Source organism: Terrapene carolina, unplaced genomic scaffold (genome assembly GCF_002925995.2).
Source record: "Terrapene carolina triunguis isolate 2854851 unplaced genomic scaffold, T_m_triunguis-2.0 Scaffold33715, whole genome shotgun sequence".
Lineage (NCBI taxonomy): Eukaryota > Metazoa > Chordata > Testudines > Emydidae > Terrapene > Terrapene triunguis.
This window is the reverse complement of record NW_020698066.1, coordinates 2411504-2432900: the sequence shown is the minus strand read 5'-3', so window position 1 is coordinate 2432900 and position 21397 is coordinate 2411504. Positions and strand designations below refer to the sequence as shown.

At 39.9% G+C, this 21397-nt stretch overlaps 1 protein-coding gene across 4 annotated transcripts in view; it reads left to right on the top strand.

The window, feature by feature from the left end:
- The window catches only part of LOC112109098 (TPR and ankyrin repeat-containing protein 1), an 80920-nt gene that overhangs the window by 47301 nt on the left and 12222 nt on the right, over nt 1–21397 (top strand). For all 4 annotated transcript variants that reach the window (XM_024203485.2, XM_024203487.2, XM_024203486.2 and 1 more), the window contains 11 exons: nt 1751–2005; nt 3358–3534; nt 5966–8902; nt 9504–9703; nt 10242–10379; nt 11975–12118; nt 12928–13084; nt 13749–13837; nt 17625–17728; nt 17894–18026; nt 19712–19857. In XM_024203485.2, coding sequence (XP_024059253.2) covers nt 1751–2005; nt 3358–3534; nt 5966–8902; nt 9504–9703; nt 10242–10379; nt 11975–12118; nt 12928–13084; nt 13749–13837; nt 17625–17728; nt 17894–18026; nt 19712–19857 — 4480 coding nt within the window. The remainder of the gene's footprint in view (nt 1–1750; nt 2006–3357; nt 3535–5965; nt 8903–9503; nt 9704–10241; nt 10380–11974; nt 12119–12927; nt 13085–13748; nt 13838–17624; nt 17729–17893; nt 18027–19711; nt 19858–21397) is intronic.

Below are 21397 nucleotides of genomic sequence, written 5' to 3'. Positions count from 1 at the left end.
AGGGGGCTGGGTTTTGCTCTAAGTGTCTATGTCTGGACTCTAGTAAATTGATCTCTCTGTTAGAGACAAAGGTGTCTGGCCATAGCTGTGATGAACCTTCCCTAAGAAAAGTTGAAGTTCATTTGCATAGTCACACTTTCTGCTGGGAGAAGCTTAGAACCAGTAAGAGAAATGATGTCCTAAGGACAGGAGGGGATGAAAAGGGTCCAGAAGAGTGCAGCAGTTGAGGTTTGTTTCAGAAAATTGAGGGATGAGAGCAGGAGAATAAAGCTCTTTTATTCACATGAATTTAGTCCTTTTGATAAAGGTGCCAGACTGAGAGCCCCAGAGATGGAGGTCCTTTAACAGATATAGCAGAGGCAGCAGCACTGCAAACTTCTCAATACTGCCTCACCAAGTGCCTCAGCCCTTTCGAGGAGACCGTCACCTTTAGGACTAAAAGTGTAGTTCACTCTTCATGTCTTTATGAATCCTTGTCCTCTACTGGTTGTGAGTTAGTGACAGTTGTGGTGATATGTTTTGTCACGTGCACACCCTTGTCCATTAAGACGTGGACGGAGACCAACTCACTTCTCATAGGGAACCAAGCAGCTTCTGGTGATACATGTTGTTAAGCAAAGTAGAATTCTTTCTGTAAAGCGGTAATTAGAACTCTCTTCTGACCTGGAAACAGTGAGTCTGTGTCTGCCTTCAGTTTTTGTTTGTGTTAGTTTTTCTTGATTTTTAGATTGATCAGTGTTCAGGTCTCCCTTCCTTTTTGGAGGTTTATTTAAATCCAAACTAATTGGTCCAATTCTATCTGGCTTTACCTGCTATCTGATCTCAGTGTAGGAAGCCCCGTCTATATTCAGTACCATTGTATGTAGATTGAGACAGTTTAATAGCAAAGGTGCTTTACTCGTAACCCTTTGGGTTCTCCTCCAAAGGCTCCTGCATTAACTAATCTTTAACAGTGAAGATTCCACAGTTGCGTATTTGGTGCCTGATGAAGACTCCTTTCCTGACACCGGGAGTTGTTCTGAAACTGAAGGTTTTTTCTTCAAGTGTCAAGAACTTGCACTATTGGGACAATTAGATGCAGTTGCTGTCTGATTTTGCATTCTCTGTCTGTACCACGTCCAGTCAGTCCTCTCATTCTTTATGAGAAGGTTTTAGGTTTACAACTCACCTTCCATTCAGGGAATAACAAGCCGAGTTACTGCTTTGCCGTTTTCCAAGAATGGGAATTGTCTGATTGGTAGTTTTGAGTTATCCAGTGATTTCTTGTTTCCTTGAGGTACTAAAATAGCAACTCATTTACCACTAGTTTGTAAAGTCCTGTATGAAGTCCTAAATCTTTTGTCTTGAAAAAATATGGTCAAACTGCAGCTTTATCATGTAGTTGATGGCCTTCTAAGGGTGGCCTTTGTTATCAGGACTTCAAACCAGATGTTCATAATAGGCCCTTCTGGCCTTAAAATCTATGAATCTAAGAAACTCCATTATTTAAATTAAGGTTACTTAGATTTTTTTAAGCCTCCTAAGCTGATCTCAGAAAAGAATCTTCTTGCTTACCTAAGGTAGCATTGATTTTGTTTACCCCCCCCCCCGGTGCTGGATATAGAGTATTAATGCAAGACTGCCAGTTACATATACTGTATTTTAATGGGGATTTTTTTTCAGTCAGTGATTCTGGAATCAGTTTGCATTGGTCATTATTTTATTGCTACCCTGCTTCTATTTAATTATCTTTTGCTTTGCTTCCTTGCAGAAATTCCTGAAGAAATGGTTTGTGACATTTATGATACTTGTGCTAGCAGTTTCATAAAGCTTTTGTTGGAGAAGCAAATGTGGCATGAAGTTTTGCTATTGCTAACACGGAAAGCCAACGGGGAAATGCCATCATGTGGTGGACTCATCAGAAACTGCAGTCTTTCAGACCTCAACATTGGCAGTGTTATCAAACAAGTTAACAGATTGGATAAGCGACGGGTGCATCTTGTAAGATGCTTGCTAAAAAGAGGAGGTGAAAACTCACAGATATTAAAATGTCCTAAAAGTTTTGAAACTTCTGTTTGCTGACTGAAACAGATTATTTTAGAAATATCACAACCTGACTCTCTGGCCCCATGTAAATGCAGTAGCTGTTTTATTAAAGGCTTGATTCTATCCCCTAGATTGATTGTGGAGTAAGCTACTACTCAGCTTGAGTAAGTGTGGCAGAATCTGATCTGAAATGGATATAGGATTGTATTTGGGGGGAAATGGTCAAGTATTATTTTTGCCGTAAGCTTTGCTTGATTTTTTTTTAATTGTATTTTATTTTATTTTATTTATTTATTTTACTTCCTCATTCCCTTTCCTCAGTTTCTTCCTGCTTAAAAGAGCAGAATTGACATCATTGCCTTGGTGTGTCACAGTTGCTTTAGCTATTCACTTCTTGGGAGGCTCTTCATGCAGACACTACCACGCTTATCCATTTTGAAGTTTCCACTTTAAATCTGAATGGGAAATCCGTTTTTCTCACTTTGGGTGAGGAGAACTGTAAAGAGCTTGTGTTCTTTGTTCTGAATGTAAATAAGCACAGTTAACCTTACTTTGGACCCCCATATTATTTTCTTTAAGGTTTTTCATGGCAAAATGCATTTTTATATAAACACACACCTTCCTGAGCAGTATTCTAGGTGTTTTAAGGTAAGCATGAAGACAAGTTCCATTCTCCAAAGAGTGTTCAATGCAAGTAGCTGAAGTTTTAAAGAGAGAGAAAAGAGATGAAATAGCCATTGTGTCTCACCAGATATGAGGGCTTTTGGAGAAGAGGAGCAGTTACTAGTTGTGACACTCTGGGATCTGTTCTGTTTTAGTCCTTTGCTTCTGCTAGGTCTGGAAATTGGGATTACTCTGACATGTTTTTTCCCTCTCTTGACCAATGCAGTGGGGATAAATTAATATTTTTAAAAGGGGAGGGGGGAAAGTAGTCTTAGTGTGTACCACTAATGTGTACAAGCAGCGCTATAGCTCTGTGTATGTCTGAAGCCAGAAGAATTCACATTCTTTTCTTCAAGTATTTGACTTCTACACTGATTTATTGAAACAGGTATGTTGAGGGAAATCCTGGCCTTTATATTTGAAGAGAGAAATTGTTTTTAACTTGATTCAGTTTTGGGAGAGTTCGTATGAGGTTGGCTTAATATTTGAATTTCCTTAATAGTCTGTTAAATGTATAAATGTGATCAGCTGGTTAAACAATGCATATATTCTTTTTTAACATCTACTGTCTCAACAACTGAAGCTGATGTCTTACATTTGATGCTCTTTTTGAGTTTACAGATCAAGTGTATCAAATTTAATCTTAAATATGCCAATCTATTTCACTAGCTTCACCTGAGGGGACTGGAGCCATCCCTGAAAAACCACTGCAGATGTGCTTGAAAAATAATGATTTTGAATTGGCTTATTTGCTGCTGAGCAGTGGTGCAGATCCTCGGAGTGTTTCTCTTGTCGACGGCGATACTCCTTTGCATGCTGCTGTTTCCATCTGCTTAGATAAAAGAGGTAAGTCTTTGTTTGGGTGCGCAGGTCCACCTAAACGTTAATTTATTCTGATTATTATAGGAAGGAAGATTTATTATTTCTACTTCTACACCTGCGTAATGACTAATATTGTATAGGAACCAAAAAAATGTGGAGGGTCAGAAAAGGAAGAGAAATGTCGAAAACTGAGTTACAACTGTTGACTCTCCAGAATTTGCCCCATAATTTCCTTAAGTTCTTTACTCTATTTTTATTCGGTCCTTACCAAGCTAAGCATTCATTGACTTCAATGGGAGCTTTGCCTGAATAAGAACAGAATAAAAACTGAGTAAAGCACTTTAGAGCTTGGTCCAAAAGAAATTAATATAAATTAAATAATACAGATTATTTTATATTTTGCTATATATTAATTTTCAGAAAGCCTTTGACAAGGCTCCTCACCAAAGGCTTTTAAGCACAGTAAACTGACAGTGGATAAGAGAGAAGGTCCTCTCATGGATCAGTAACTGGTTAAAAGACAGAAAACAGAGAGTAGGAATAACTGGTCATTTTCAAATGGAAAGAGTTAAATAATGGTGTTCCCCAAGGATCTGTACTGGGAACAGTGCGTTCAACATATTCATAAATGATATGGGAAAAAGGGGTAAACAGTGGGGTGGCAAAATTTGCAGATGATGCAAAGTTACTGAAGATGGTTAAGTCCAAATCAGACTGTGAAAAGTTACTAAGGGATCTCACAAAACTGGGTGACTGGGCAACAAAATGGCAGATGAAAATACAAAATAATGCGCATTAGAAAATATCCCAACTATCCATACAAAATGATGGTGTCTAAATTTGCTGCTACTCAAGAAAGAGATCTTGGAGTCATTGTGGATAGTTCTCTGAAAACTTCTGATCAGTGTGCAGCGGCTGTCCAAAAAAAAAAAAAAAAAAAAAAGCCTAGTAGAGTGTTAGGAATCTTTAGGAAAAGAATAGATAATAAGACAGAAAATATCATAATGCCACTATATAAATCCATGCACCCACACCTTGAATACTGCATGCAGTTCTGGTCACCCGATCTCTATAAAGATGTATTAGGATTGGGAGAAGGGCAAGAAAAATGATTAGGGGTATGGAACAGCTTCCAAATGAGGAGAAAATAAAAAGGCTGGACTTTTCAGCTTGGAAAAGAGACAGCTAAGAGGGGATATGATAGAGGTCTATAAAATCTTGGATGGTGTGGAGAAAGTGAATAAGGAAGTGTTTATTTACTCCTTCACTTAATGCAAGAACCAGAGGTCACTGAAATTAATAGGCAGCAGGTTTAAAACGAACAAAAGGAAATATTACTTGACACACACATAGTGGAACTCATTGTCAGGGGATGGTGTGAAGGCCAAAACTATAACGGGGTTCAAAAAAGAACTAGATAAGTTCATGGAGGATAAGTCCATCAGTGGCTATTAGCCAAGATGCTTAGGGACACAACACCATGTTCTAGGCGTCCCTAAATCTTTGACTACCAGAAGATGGGACTGAATGACCAGGGATGGATCACTCAATAAATTGCCCTGTTCTGTTCATTCCCTCTGAAGCATTTGGCATTGGCCATTGTTGGAACACAGGGTACTGGGCTAGATGGACCATTGTTCTGACATAGTATGGCCCTTCTTATGTTCCGACAAACTGTCAAGTTAGGTTAAAAATTCAGGTTTTGTATAAAAATAGTTTTGTAAATCCAAAGGATTAAAGCAGTGTCTTTATTGAAGTTTTTCTTACAATTGTATACATTTTTTTTAAGATGAAAATTTTTAATAATAATTTTGGCCGTCATGCTATATCCAGGGTTTACAATTTAGAAAAAAAAATTTCATGTGTACTCAAATTGCCACATGACTAAGACTAAAAAAGCTATAGAATATCTGATATCTCTAATCTTCTGGAGGGCATATAGATGGCTCAGGAAACTTCAGCTTTGGGAAGATGGTTTGAAGTTGGACTCGGTTTATAGTGACCAAATGCTACCAACATCAGACGTTGTTCGTTTCAATAGGTCACCCAACATAGTTCATTACCAAGCTGACAAATGTCCAACATCAGAAAAATCAAAAGAGCTGGCACTTTTGTTGGCGGTTGCCTGGGGAGAAGCTGTTAATTGAGCAGACAAGGAGACTAAACAAGTCTCTCACCCAAGAAGGTTAAAAGAAAAATTCAGCACAATGGTGGGGGGAATGTGGCAAATCTTCTATTGCCCTTGCTGCTGTTGCGCCTGTTTTTCTGAATAAATAGAAAACCTCAGTTTTTAGGGCTATCAAAATGTGATGTGTTAGAAGCACTAAATTCACTTTATTATTGTAAAGGACATTTATTTTCAGTTAATAGCAGCAAAGAGATTAGTAATATATATTTTCTGGTTCTCAGGAGAAAGTATATTTAAGTTAGTGATTTGTTGTTATATTTTTTTCAGATGACATTGGTTTACGCTTCCTGAACTATCTACTGGATCTCTATGGTTCAAACCCATCCACTTTCCCACACCTTAATCCAAACAGCCAAGATAAGAATGGAAATACAGTGATGCATATTATATTTCAGAAAGCTCAGTCAAAGCAGGTTAAGAAAATAATGGATTCGTTAGCAAAGTTTGACATTAACTTTAACTTGAAAAATAAATTAGGAAAAGATGTGAGGCACAGAATAAAAAAAAATGACCCTCGGCTACTCACCTGGAATACAGCTGTGTCAGAGAAGAGGAGGCACCGGCAAGATACAGTAGGGCAGCTAGTTAAGCTGCCTAAATCCATTCCAGTCTGTAACACATCACAGGCAAAAAGCACAGGTCATTCGTCATCTGCATCTGTCTGGAGAGCATCACCTGGCAACTCGGCACCTGCTAATATCCAAAATACAGATCCAGTTGCTGATAACTGGGAAGAAGCAGACGATGCTCAGTTGACAAAGCAAGAAACTGGAGAAGTAAATAAGCCCTTAACTTTGCGGGAAAGCCTACTGAAAGCAATCACAGATTTAATCCAGTGTCTTCAATTGAGTGACAACCCGATAGAGGATAATTCTCAGGTATCAAACCCATCTTCAGCACCAACCAGCGTTGAAGGTAAAAAGAGCGAGCCCCAGCAAACCTGTGGATATGAGAGTTTGGCTCACAATAAAGGAGAAGGTGCTGACCCTGAGAAAGTGGAGGATACTCAGAAGGAGTGTGGTGAATCTGACATGCCCATGCCTAATGGCGTAGGTGAAGAAACCATGGACGTTAGTGGGCAGATTCAGGACATTGAGGCATATATTCAGGACTTTGATAACATGACATGGGAAATAGAGTGCACTTCTGAAATGCTGAAGAAGCTAGGCAGCAAAGCTGTACCTCATTATATGAAAAAGAAAATTATACTGGCAGTTCAGCAGCTGGGAAATGGAGAATGGACCCAGGGCCTCCAAAAGCGGCTAAAACATTTGAAAGCTGATATTCAGCTGTACGAAGCTAAGCTGGACAAAGGAGCAAGGATGTTATGGGAGCTTGCAATAGACTTTTCTCCCCGTTGTAGTGAGGCTGCAGAAACAATTATAGAGACAGAACATTCTATACATCCTCTAGAGAAGTCTGGGAGAGTTTACACCGAAATCATTAGAATATGGGACATTGTTCTTGATCATTGCAAACTCGACCGTGCTATCGGCACTATATGTACTGCATACAACCGTGGCTTGTCCTGCATCTTGAGGAAAAAACTCAAGGGTATAAGTAAAATCAAGCAGTCTTCTAACTTGAAAATGCAAAAGCGCATTCCTCGTTGTTATGTTGAAGACACAGAGGCAGAAAAAACAAAAGAACACATTATACCTGAATACTTCCCTCCAGCCAGCGCAGTGGAAACGGAATATAATATAATGAAATTTCACAGCTTCAGTACTAACATGGCACTTAACATCATAAATGATATGAATTCTGCTGTTGAATACCCCTTCAGAGTTGGTGAGTTAGAGTATGCAGTGATTGACCTCAGTCCCAAACCCATGGAGCCAATAATCTTAATTGGACGGAGTGGAACAGGAAAGACTACTTGTTGCTTATATAGACTATGGAAGAAATTCCATTCTTACTGGGAGAAAGCACAGTTGGCAGGAGCCCCTTTGCTGGTTAGACAAATGTGGCAGAGAAGAAAGTTTGAAATTGAATCTGAAAAAGAAAGCGCAGGGGAGGAGGATGATGATGATGATGATGAAAAGCAAGGCAACAATGACTCCAGTGAGTCAACTGAGTTGGAAAGCATAGATGATGATCAAGAACTAGATGATGAAGGTGAACAATATTCAAGTGCAGATGACGCTGAATTGAATTTATTAGGTGACTGTGAAGAGGAGGAAGAGCATAGCACAGTAGAATCGGACAAATTGGAACACTTGCATCAGATCTTTGTTACTAAAAATCATGTTCTGTGCCAAGAGGTTCAGAGGAATTTTATTGAGCTCAGTAAGTCTTCTAAGTCAACAAGTCATTTCCAGCCACTTGAGCCAAATGTTTACAAGCTACAAGACGTTAAAGATGAAAATTTCCCATTGTATGTCACCTCAAAACAGTTGTTACTATTACTCGATGCATCCATACCGGATCCATTTTTTCTTAGGAATGAAGATGGAAGTCTTAAAAGAACCATTGTTGGTTGGTCCACTCAAGAAGATTTGGTCATACCAAATTGGCAAGATGAGGAGGAAGAAGGTAACGCTGAAGTAGAATATGGTGAGGATGAAAAGGCTGCAGAAGCTCACTCAAGAGAAAATGACCCTCGAGTTTTTGTGACTTATGATGTGTTCGCTAATGAAATGTGGCCAAAAATGATGAAAGGCAAAAACTCCTATAACCCTGCATTGGTTTGGAAAGAAATAAAATCTTTTTTGAAAGGGTCTTTTGAAGCACTAAGTTGTCCTCAGGGTAAACTTACAGAAGAAGAGTACAAAAAACTAGGGCGGAAGAGATCACCAAACTTCAAGGAAGACCGGAGTGAAATCTATCATCTCTTTTGTCTTTATCAGCAAATAAGGTCACAAAGAGGTTACTTTGATGAGGAAGATGTCCTATATAATTTATCTCAAAGACTCTCTAAGCTTGAGGAGCTACCATGGTCCATCCATGAGCTTTATGGTGATGAGATTCAAGACTTCACTCAAGCTGAGCTAACACTGCTAATGAAATGCATCAATGACCCTAATGCAATGTTCCTAACTGGTGACACTGCACAAAGCATAATGAAGGGAGTTGCTTTTCGTTTTAGTGATCTGAGGTCACTATTCCACTACGCCAGCAAGAACTCAGTTGACAAGAAACAATGTGTTGTTAGAAAACCTAAAAGGATATATCAGCTATATCAGAACTACAGATCTCATTCAGGTAGAGAAATTACTATATTCTGTTTTGGGGGACAAGATCTTCAAAAGGCAGTAGTGATTGTGGATGTCTCAATATTTGGGTGCTCAACACGAGATACTTTTAAAGGGAACTGATTTTCAGACGGCAGGTGCTCAGCGCTTTTGGAAAATCTGATCCCTTTAAGGTATTTTGAGTTGGGCACCCAAAAATGGAGCCTCCTAAAATCATCAGTCACTCTTGAAAGTCTTTCCCTCACTGAATGTTTTGTTTGGGGTATTTGACCCATTTAGGATGATTTTTTAAAAAAATATTTTTGTCTTAAATTGCTGCTTCCACACCTCCCAAAATTCACAATTTTGAGGACAAGTGGCCTACTTCTGCTCTTGATGTTTTTTTCACGTTTCTAACCTTTGCTTAGTCTCGTAGCCTATGTTCTGATTTGTGGTGGCCCTGCAAATCAGAGATGCTCAAAGTGTATCCTACAGCTGCTGTCTCCTCCTAATCACAATCTTAATCTGGCATTTCCAGATTCTGTGCAATCTGAACAACATTCATTTTTATTATAGTTATGTTTATGTGAGGTATATATTACGTTTGTAATATGTATTTTTGATCATCACAGGAATTCTACATCTGGCCTCTGGGGTGGTTGATTTACTTCAGTACTATTTCCCAGAATCTTTTGATCGTCTTCCTAGGGATTCTGGCCTCTTTGATGGACCTAAACCTACCGTCTTAGAGTCTTGCAGTGTTAGTGACCTGGCAATTTTACTGAGAGGCAACAAAAGAAAAACACAGCCAATTGAATTTGGAGCACATCAGGTTGGCTTTACTTTTTTTTTATGATGTTTTATATAGAGTTTTTTGGTTTGTAGCCAGATGTAATAGCACAATCCACTTTTCTTAAGGACCAACCCCCTGACTGCTTGCAACATTCTTTTGGTGTCCATATTGCTCCCTGATAAATTATAATGTATAAATTCAGGACTTACCTTTCTCATTTCTGCTTCAGAACCTTTTTAAAAACAGGTATATTTGACTTTCTCTCATTGTAATTTCTGCTCAGTCCTGCCCCACTTTTCATTCAGATTTTTCTCTTCCACTAATACTCCATCTGTCTCATAATAATAGGTAGTGTGTCACTGTTCTGGCAGCCAGAAAGCAGCTTAGCAACCCCTTTTCTGGAACGTGCTGAAGTATCCATGGAGTTAACATAGTTTTAATACTACATTGATACCTACTGTAGTCTACTTCTTAGATAACTTTGCATTGCAATCACTAATTGCTCATTTTCCACTCTCTAAATGAAATATGTTGTCTTTTTGATTCATGTATCACTAATGCATTTATGTTTTGGCAGGTGATATTGGTAGCGAATGAAATGGTGAAGGATAAGATTCCAGAGGAACTTAGTTTAGCACTTGTGCTAACAATTTATGAAGCAAAGGGCTTGGAATTTGATGATGTCCTCCTTTACAACTTTTTCACAGATTCTGAGGTATTTAATTGCACTTTATTTTCCGCTTTTGCTTCTTCCTGTTGGTCTGAAGTTGGTCTAACTGTCCTAGCTGAGGAAATATATACAGTTCTCTCTAGAGATAGTCAGTTCCACTACAGAATAGGACTCAGGGCTCACTGGTAAGCAAATTGAGCTGCTGCTCGCTCATCCCTACATGGGTTGCTGCATCTTCTGTTGCACTGGCTTATTTCTGGTGTTTATTTTTCTCATTTAAAAAGTTTTCTGTGATATGAGCTGGGTTCAGGAAAGTGACAGACCAGCAGTATAGGCTAGAGCAGTGGTTCTCAACCAGGAGTACATGTACCCTGGGGGGTACAAAGAGGTCTTCCAGGGGGTACATCAACTCATCTAAAGATTTGCCTAGTTTTACAATAGGCTACATAAAAAACGCTAGCCAAGTCAGTACAAATGAAAATTTCATACAAACAATGCCTTGTTTATACTTCTTTGTAGATTATACACTGAAATGTAAGTAAAATATTTGTATCCAAATTGATTTATTTTATAATTGTATGGTAAAAATGAAAGTAAACAATTTTTCAGTAATAGTGTGCTGTGACATTTTTGTATTGTATTTGTCTGATTTTGTAAGCAAGTAGTTTTGAAGTGAGATGTAACTTGGGGTATGGAAAGGGATACAGTAGTCTGGTAAAGGTTGAGAGCCACTGGGCTAGAGCTTGGGTATACTGTGCACTTCTTGAGCTTTTTAACATAGCTCTGCTAATATACATCAGTCCCAAAGAGTGATCCTCCTGTCATTTTTACACTGATGTGAATCAGGAGTAATGCCATTGACGTCAAAAGTTAAAACAGCATAAGTGAGAGGAGGATCCGCCCCTGAACCTTTAGCATCCATAAGTCAAATCTCTGGTTTTTCTTAAAGAGAGCCATCTGTATGATGGTTTTGCACTGTTCACAGAAGTCTAGTCAAAAGTTAGGATGAGTCCTCTTTAATGAGGCAGAATTTGGATACAGGTCTCCAGAGTGAAAAACTATTTTATTAACTGACTTTGCCATGTAAGCATCATGTTTTGAGGTATGAATATAAAAGAAACTTAAGTTATTTGGGTTTTTTTGTTTGTTTTTTGCACTCAGGGAACATAAAATCATTTTGACTTAAATTACAGTTAGCAAGAGTTTCAATAATACCTAGCTTTTTTTCCATAAAGACTTCTTAATTTGATTACTTAAGGTTGTGATTGCAACAGAAGTATGAGTTCGTGACTGTATATCAAGCTTAACTTTTTGGTTTTCTTGACTTTTTCAGGTTTGCACCACAAATTCGACATTATTGAAACAGTGTTTCATTTAATAAAGAAAAGATGCAATAATTTAAAAGCAGCAGAAAAGATTATATTTAATAAAGATTTTAGTTGAGAATTATGTATGGTATTTCTACAAATTAAGGCCCCAATCCACAACTTTTAGGATATAGGTAGATTGCTGCATGCAAAATCTTGGATGTATGTGCATGGGGTTTTAAAATATATATTACATATGTGTACGTATATGTAGGCATGGGGACGCAGTAGATTCAGCTAACCTGAAATCTTTGTATGTTTCTCAAATTATAGGCTTACAAAGAGTGGAAGATCATTTCTTCTTTTACCCCTTCCTCTGATTCACTAGGAGAAAGCAAGCTGGTGATCGAAACACCTTTAGAGAAAAATATTGCTACTCAAAGCAGATCTCTGGTGCTTAATCCAGAAATGTACAAGGTGATAAACTCTGGGTTTTTTTTTATAACACATTGTTTGGAGATAGCAAGCACACAACAAACTAAGAAAAATCTCAAAGTTCAAGAAAGACTCTTAATAAATCTTATTTGGCATTTTCATGTATAACAGTTCTTTCAACAATATAGTAATATTACATACTGTAATTAATTAATCCCAGATCCATCAATATTTTTTCTTTTTTCTGGCTTTTACCGAACACATGATTTTCTTGGGAGGATTTAGAAGTTTGTATGTTTTTGGACATATAGCAGGTGGGAAGGCAAAGATCTTCTATAGTTAACTCTTAGTTCAAGTAGTTATAGTTAAAAAACGAATTAAGAGTTAGGGACTAATTGACCTCTATGTTATTCCAATCTTATACTGTTGTACCTATTAAAAGCAATGAAGTTACATGAGGGATGCAGTAGTGAACCAGACTCTTAATACCAGATTTTTCAAAATTCTGAGAGAAATTGCATGTTTAATTTGTACTTGAAGTGTCCATAATTGTGTGCAAAAAATAAATAACTTCATTTGTAAATGTTTTTTAGACACCAAACTGGCTCTTTGTGTATGGAACTATCTAACTTGCAGTACAAGTAATTGCACACAAATTAGATGCAAAATTGCACATGCATTTTTGCAAGCATAATTCAAAATCAGGCCCTTAATATTTAAAGTGGCTTATTTTAAGATACTTTACTTTAAATAGTTAATTCTGTATGTACTCATAGCATTCCTTTTACCATGCACTCATATAATTTCCTGCACATATCATGTCATTTGTCTTTTTAATCACTCTATCCTAGATGCTCAACGGAGAGCTGAAGCAGCTGTATACTGCCATTACAAGAGCCAGGGTCAATCTTTGGATCTTTGATGAAAACAGTGACAAGCGGGCTCCGGCTTTTAAATATTTCATCAAAAGGGAATTTGTTCAAGTTGTCAAAATAGATGAAAACAAAGGTAAAAGCTACATCAAAACTTCCTATAAAAACTCTGAAAACAAGATAATCCACTAAATGTTTGTTGTTTGTTTTAAACCAGTTAAAATTCCCGTGTTCTTAGCAAATATTTCTAGCTTTTGAATTATCATAATATGATGAATGGTGTGTGTGTGTGTGTGTGTTTGCTTGCCTCTAATGTTGTACATTTAAGAGTAAAATACTATACTTTTCTTAGCTCTAAAATATCTGCAATGTTTGTGAGACATCTCATTGTTATCTTTCCTGTACAAGTGAGGAAGGTATGCAACCAACCCATAAACACTGAGTATTGATTATGAAAAACTGTCTCAGTTAAATGAAACTACTTGTTGTTAGCAAATGAAAGAACCTATTTATTATTAAGGGACAGTAAGGTTACTCTAATCTTTGTTGCCTGTGTAGTAATTACAATTTTTAGAGGCCTTTTAAAATAAAACTTGAATTGTCAATTTTAAAGGTAAGGAAAAAAATAGGAAAAATCTAATTTACCCCTTGGTGTGATCAGTTGATTTGAGTGTAAATCATGGGGATTTTGGAAAACTGTAAAATGATGATAATCCTTAGCTTTGACATATATTAAGTGTCTTCTCTTATACCATATCACTAACATAAAATAACTGTCTTCCATCTTCTCCACTACCCAGATTTTGATGATAGCATGTTTGTTAAAACTTCAACCCCAGAAGAATGGATTGCACAAGGAGAATACTATGCTAAGCATCAGTGTTGGAAGGTAAAGTCATATGTTTATCTGAGATAAGTTACATTATCTCAGTTTTGAGACCCTGTTCTCTTTGTATCCGTAAAAGTCACTTTAGAATCGTTTGGCTGTTTTACAGTAACAAAAATATGAGTCAGTTGAAAGTTGTGACTTTGAACCATTTAAAATTTTATTTCAATAAACAGTGTTGTAGGCAAGACACTCAATTTCTTGAAATCATAATGATCTGGGTGATGAGCCCAAAGCCTTTTAAGGTCACAGTGTGGTTTATGTCTGTATCTATTTAATCTCTTTCTAGCAGTAATATCTGAGAACCAAAGGATTTTGCTGCAATATAAAAGTCCACATAAAATATTAAATAATAAAAAATGAAACCATCATTTTAAAGTGTGCACAATATTATTAAAAAGGCCCGTTAGAACTCTTGACTTTTAAAGTCTATTATTTGCTAGATTGCTAGCTAATATCGTCCAAATTGGGTCTGTCTGGTCAGTTGATAATGTGGAAATGTTCTGACTATTTCTCAAGTAAATAACTATAAGACTAAGTTTCTGTGATGGGTATCAGAATGGTGCATTACATTTCCTGAAGACAGCAGCATATAGAGTTCTTGTTTAAAAAAAAATGCTATGGAAGCACAAACTGTGTGTTCAGTACTCCTGCCATACAGGCCAAGAAAAAAAAAAGCTTCCTAATCTGATAAAGATGGTGTGTTCTGGAAGGAATGGGATTATCTATATCCAATACTGATTCCTTAGACCAGTGAGGAAGTTAGCGGAAGATCCTTCCATATCTCTGGCTACAATGGTTGGCTGTAAGAAAGGGGATTAACTTAAAGCAAAGGAAAATGTGGGAGATTGTGATGGGGTGGAGTAGGTCTGGAGGTCCCCTGCTGGAGGCCTCACAGCTCTGCCTCACCCTGCCCCAGAAAAGAGCAGAGGAGAAGTCCTCCAGGCAGCCTAGAGTGGCTGAAGGGGAGCAGCCAATTCGAGGAGGGGTTGCTGGAGTGACCAATCAGGGGCCAGAAGAGCCATATAAAAGGAAGTAGCAGATGCAGAGCAGTCAGTTGCTGCCTGTAGGCTGAAGAGGGAGGACCAGTGCCTGGCTGGATAGGACAGGACCGTGGACAGCTCACTTCAGGAAGGGTTGAGCTCACGGAAGGCTGCCAAAGACTGGGTGCCTGGCCAGCTGAAAGAGCATCAGGACTGTGGACAGCTCACTGCAGGGAGGACTGAGCTCAGAACCTACCCAGACCAGGCGAGGGTATCGTGATGGGCACTGCTGGGTCTGGTTGAAGACAGAGCCCAGGGAGGGCTGCCAAAAAGGATGCCAACTGAGGGTACTGAGGTGGGCCCCTATTGGACTGTTAAAGAAGGCAGTGCCTCTGGGAAGGAAGCTTTGGTGCTACGGCTCCATACCAGGGCCATGAGAAAGAACTAGAGACTGTATATCCTGGATGTGGGAGAGTGTGTGACACTCAGCCAGAGGGCGGAGTCACTGAAGATCCGCTGAACAACCGTTGGCTGGGGGGAAGGGAGGGGCACCCCATTGTCAGAACAGAGAGAAAAGCAGGCTCACATCCTACCAGAAAGGAGGCACCCGGGAGACATTGGTGCCAACCGTGTTACAGAGATCCTTGGAGCTCCTACATATCATTTCTATTAATTAAATGATGGTCTTTATGTAAGCTTGTATTGTCCAGGAGAGGGCTGGGCAGTACAGGATATATCTTTCCGAGAGGAAATCTGTGACTAGAAGTGTGTTGAGGTCACTCTGCAGTATAACCGAGGCTGATAAGAGCCTAGGTGTGACTGGCAGGCTGCGGGTGTACACAGACGTAGCTGGGAGTGATTTGCATACAGGAGGCTATTTTGGAGCACTCCCAGGATGCCAGGTCAGGCCAACAGGTGGATGCTCCTAGAGGCGATGTGTGGGGGGTCATGCAGGGTCACATCCCCCCCCAAGTTGTTGCTTGGCTTGTAGTGAGCATGCTCACATGGACTGAGCATGCTCAGTAACATCTGCTGAAACCACTGCCCTCACTCTGTCCCCCGATTATTGACAGGTACAGGTAGTCTGATCCCTCCGTCCTCCTTAGAAGGGAATCACCAACCACCACCCCCCTCTGTTTCCTCTTGGGAGTGGTGGTCATGATGCTCTCAGCCTTGGAAATACATGGCTTCTCCTCCTCCCCCAGTGGTCTGGGGGAGATTCTGGATCCCTTGTTGCCAGGACAGCATACCATTTCTTTAAATATGGACAGTAGGTTGGGAGCAGGGGTGGAGCACTGCCTGCTGCCAGAAGTAACCAGCAGCCAGGTTCATCCCTGTGAAGAAGCCATTTCCTCCTTTCCTGGTGATAGTACTGCAGTCCTCTCCAGCCAGTTGCTTCCTTCACCTTGGAGGTCTTCCTGCTGTGCACACATGCTCCTCAGCCTAGCCACCTCCTCCTGTAGCTCTCCCATATGCTTCCTGGGAGATTCTACCAGTAGACACCTTTCACACTGGATGGTCTTCCCAGCCTGGCTTTCTGTGAGGGGAAATGCAGGTCAAGGTCTCTGCAAATCCATACCAAGACCTGGGTAGAGATCCATGGTTGGGTTCTCTGTCTGGACACAGGTGCAGGTGGAGGAGCCAGAAGCATTGGCGGTGCAGCCTTTCCGAGCCATGCTGATTTGATTCTTTCTCCCTCCGACAAGCTCCCTCTCAGACTCTTCTGTATGCTGCCCTCTGTTGGCTAGCTCCCCGTGGTCACCTAGCATCTGGCTTTTAAGCCCCTGTCTCCTAAGTCAGCCTTTCCCCTTCGTTAACAAATGGGAATGGTGATCAGAAGGATGATCAAGGTTCAAAGGACAGAAGGCTAGAGCCTTGCTAGTGACCACTCAGCTAGCAGGCCTCTGGCCCACACTCTCACATAGTCACCGACAGACCACCACTATACATTTTAACAGACTGAAAGAAAAACCAGACAGACAAGCTTGCCCACTCATGCCAAGAATTAGTGCTCACTCCTCCTTCAGCAGGGGATCTCCCTCTCAAACTCCCCTGTTGTTGTCATAGGACAGTACTGGTATATTAACCTTGTATGTAAACAAATAGTCCATGTTCTGTGATTTTGCTCTACGTTGAACAGATCTTTTTTCATCCTACAGTGCTCGAACTGAATAAGTGCTTTTTAGGCAGCACCTCCCTAACTTTGTGTGTCAGTTGCTTTGTGCATAGTCTAAATGTTGGAGAACCAGCTTCTAATCTCAGGCAGTTCATATTGCCCATGTATGTTTTGAAAAATCCATTACTGCATGTGCTGAATATTTTTTAACTATATGGTTGTGAATACTGAACATCTGAGTTTAGCCCAGGGCCCATGATGATGCAGGGAAATATGCAAGGAAGGGTTTACTGACTTCCGCAAATGGAGCTAGTTCCCTTTGACATATCAATTAACCCTTTAGAGTCTGATATAGTAGGAAAGTATTGTTTGTGTTGCCAGTCCACCCAGAATGCAGCTTTCCCTGCTTTCAGGTTAATTGTAAAAACATTCTTAGTTAAAATTGTGCGTGAACTTATTTTGAAGCTTGTCTTCATATTAAAAATGTACTCAAATGCTGTCCCTCCCCTTCCTCCAGGTGCTTTTCTGATGTTAATGTTTCCCTTGATGTCACTGTAAAATGAAATGTAACACTTTTTTAGGCAGACAGGTTGTTTCACCAAGAAAATTGTATGAATGTGTGATAAGCTTTAAGGGACACATGCATGAATGCATACATACATATATGTGCATGTCATTTATCTAATTTCAGGTGGCAGCCAAATGTTACCAAAAAGGAGGCGCAATTGAGAAGGAAAAACTGGCCTTAGCGCACGATGCTGTACTTAATGTGCAATCAAAGAAAAGCAGCCCCAAGTAAGTGCTGAAATATAACTGAATTTATTAGTAGTGTTTCTTGGAAAATACAGGGAACAACATGTTCTTGTTGATGGAACTGCTGGTATACCAGACTTGTAAAAAATAATGTTAAATTGGATTAGTTGTGCATATGTGATCTTTTTTCTTTTTTGTTTTAAATAGGGAAAAACAGATGGACTATATGTACTTGGCTAAGACCTATTTGGAATGTGGAGAACCAAAACTATCCCTGAAATGTCTGATTTACGCAAAAGAATTTCAGCTTTGTGCAGAACTATGTGAAAAATTAGGCAAGGTACTAAAATCCTCTTCCCCCTCCCCCACCCAGTGTTTCATAGAATATCAGGGTTGGAAGGGACCTCAGGAGGTCATCTAGTCCAACCCCCTGCTCAAAGCAGGACCAATCCCCAGACAGATTTTTGTCCCAGATCCCTAAATGGCCCCCCTCAAGGATTGAAATCACAACCCTGGGTTTAGCAGGCCAATGCTCAAACCACTGAGCTATCCCTCCCCCCTCCATAGTGTTTAATGGAGTCTGTCTTATTATGGGATTTTTAGATCTATTTAGGGATTTTAAACATCATGGTCCTAGACAGGACGCTTTAAAATTTGTATTCGTTATCTCATATTCGTATTGGTGAGATTAGATAAATGTTCTTTCACGGCACACTGGTAGAGTCATAAGTAAAACACAGTGTGTTTCAGGTGGATCGTATGTCCAAGAGCAACATACATCACAGAACAGAAATAAGAGGAGGGAAGAGGCAATAGCAGGGACTCTACATTCAAAGATTAGGTTTCTTTACCATTCCCCACAGTGCCAAAGAGTAGTCATTCTTGCTTTGGCTTTGTTGGTGTTTCTAACTCGGAAACCTTTATCTCCATACAGTCCAGTGGGTGGGGGAAGGAGAAAAAATTATTTTTGTTTGATAGTTGACTAAGACTGAAATTATTACTTGATATAACCATTCAGGTGTTGCTGGCTTCAGCAATTTATGTGCCAAGTGGACAGTTTCTGCCTGAACTGGTCTAACATGAATAACAATCTATTACTAATATAGAGTTATACAAATTATTATAATTTTATGGTTTAAACCATTGCCTGTGAACTCTATCATCATCCATTTGCTGAAAAAGTGCAGAAACAACTCAAATTGTGTGATGGAATAATGCACCCCAAATAAAAACCAGGTTGCAGCTCCGATATCTCAGTAATTAAAAAAAAACAAAACATTGTGGTTCAAAATAAGAGTTTTCAAACACACTCTGCGTTAGCCTAACTTTGCTCCCATTGCAGTCAGTGATAAAATTCCCATTGACTTCTGTAGGAACAGTTAGGCCAGTTGTGGGCAACCTGCGGGCCGCATGTGGCCCATCAGGGTAATGGGCCGTGAGATGTTTTGCTGACGTTGAACGTCCACAGGCACAGCCCCCCGCAGTTCCCATTGGCCAGGAATGGCGAACTGCGGCCACTAGGACCTGCGGGAAGCAGTGGTCCGCAGGGACGTGCTGGCTGCCGCTTCCCACAGCTCCCAACTGTGGCCACTGGGAGCTGCGGGGGACCGTGCCTGCAGACGGTCAACGTCAGCAAAATGTCTCTCAGCCTGTAATCAGATTACCCTGATGGGCCGCAGGTTGCCCACCACTGAGTTCGGCCAATGCAGAGCACTTTTGAAAATCCAATCCTAGTATATATTTTTTTTAGCTTAATTTCCAATTTCTTGACTTTAAAATGTTTGAGTTTTTAAAACAATTCACCATTCTAATGATGATTATTTTTAATTAATACATTTATCGTTACAAACATAACCATTCCCATCCAGATAATATTGTTAAAATAGATTTATCAATAGAAGGTCATAGGAACTGGCTGCATCCATTTCTCTCTCCATTGTATGGATAAAAATACCATGGTTTTTCTGTTGGTATTGTTCAAATATTTAGAAGACTGCAAAATTAATAAGAGTTATTATGGTGCAGATAAAAGATGCTGCGTATTTCTATAAAAGAAGCCAGTGCTACCGAGATGCATCCAGATGTTATGAACAAATCCAGGAGTTTGATCTTGCGCTTAAGATGTGTTGCCATGAGGAACTGTATGAGGAAGCAGCTATTTTAGTGGAAAGGTATGTTCGTAAAGAGGATGCTGCAGAGGAAAAAATCTCTTTTCTTCCTTGTGCTGCTTGAACATAGTAAAGTAGGTTCTCCACGGATTTTGACAAGGGTTTTAGTTGATGACATTACTTTTGCACCAAGATCAAATTCATTTGGTTTATGAGAACTCCCTCCAGCTTGAACTGTAATAGAGAACTTGATTTTTTCCCAGGACTTATTTCACTCCCTTAATGTCAGCCATGTCAAATCTTCAGTTCTCCATCTGGACTGGTCTCCTCAACTAGATCCCTAAGGTAGATATCACAGAAAGATTCAAGAAAATAACAGATTCATTACCCTTAATTTGGCCCCCTTATGGGTATGCGTTATGTTTGCTCACAAAGGGTATCTTTACACAGGGATAAAAGACCCTCCACCCTCGCAGGGTCCCAGAATTTTGACTGCAGCCTGAGCCTGAATGTCTACCCAGCAATTTTTCAGCCCCAGAGAGAGCGAGCCCTGTAAGCCCGAGTCAGCTGATCGGGCCAGCTGCAGGTTTTTTATCCCTGTGTAGACGTAGCCTTAATGAGAAAATTCAATATTTTGTTTTCTTCTCAATGTTCAGGCCTTTTTTACTGCACACAATTCAAACTCTGCTCTGAAGACAGAATTATTAATTTCTTCATGGGATTTTTTTTATGCCACTTATCTCTGTAAGTGTCTGAATGCTTCAGAAATATTATGGAATTATCTTCACAACATTCCTGTGAGAGCAGGAAGTGGTATTTTTCCCATTTTACAGATGGGAAACTGAGGCACAGAGATTAAGGTCAAAAGCATCCATTCATATTGAGTTCCAAATCTGAGATGATTGGGACCTTTATTTTTCAGAGTATTTATCATTTTATAGCACTTCATATGTTCAAAGCTCAACTCCCAAAGACTTCAGTTGCAGCTGTGAGTTCTCTTCTGCAAGTCAGACTCCAGGGTCTCAAGTCAGGCACCCAGAAAATGAGGAGCACACAACTAGCTACCACCTCTAAGGGTACGTCTACACTTACCGTAGGGTCCGGCGGCAGGCAATCGATGTTCTGGGATCGATCCCGGAAGTGCCCCGGATCGATCCCGGAAGTGCTCGCCGTCGACGCCGGTACTCCAGCTTGGCGAGCGGAGTACGCAGCATCGACGGGGGAGCCTTCCTGCCGCGTCTGGACCCGCGGTAAGTTCGGACTAAGGTACTTCGAATTCAGCTACGTTATTAACGTAGCTGAATTTGCGTACCTTAGTCCGAAGTGGGGGGGTAGTGTAGACCAGGCCCAAGTTTGGTTTAAGTGACTTGCTAGCATCATGTAGAAACTGTTTAGCTGAGGCAGGGAAAAAATCCAATTCTCCAGGGTAGCATTCAACCGTGGGATCATCATTTCTCTTCCTGCAGTCTCTTGCCTCATTCACTACACACATTCCAGTTTTGCAAGATATGAATCGGGTCCTAAAGACAACAGCCTCCTTCACTATACTACCCTGATTAATTCCCGGAGCAGGACTGTGCACTGAATGACATAGGGGTCTTGA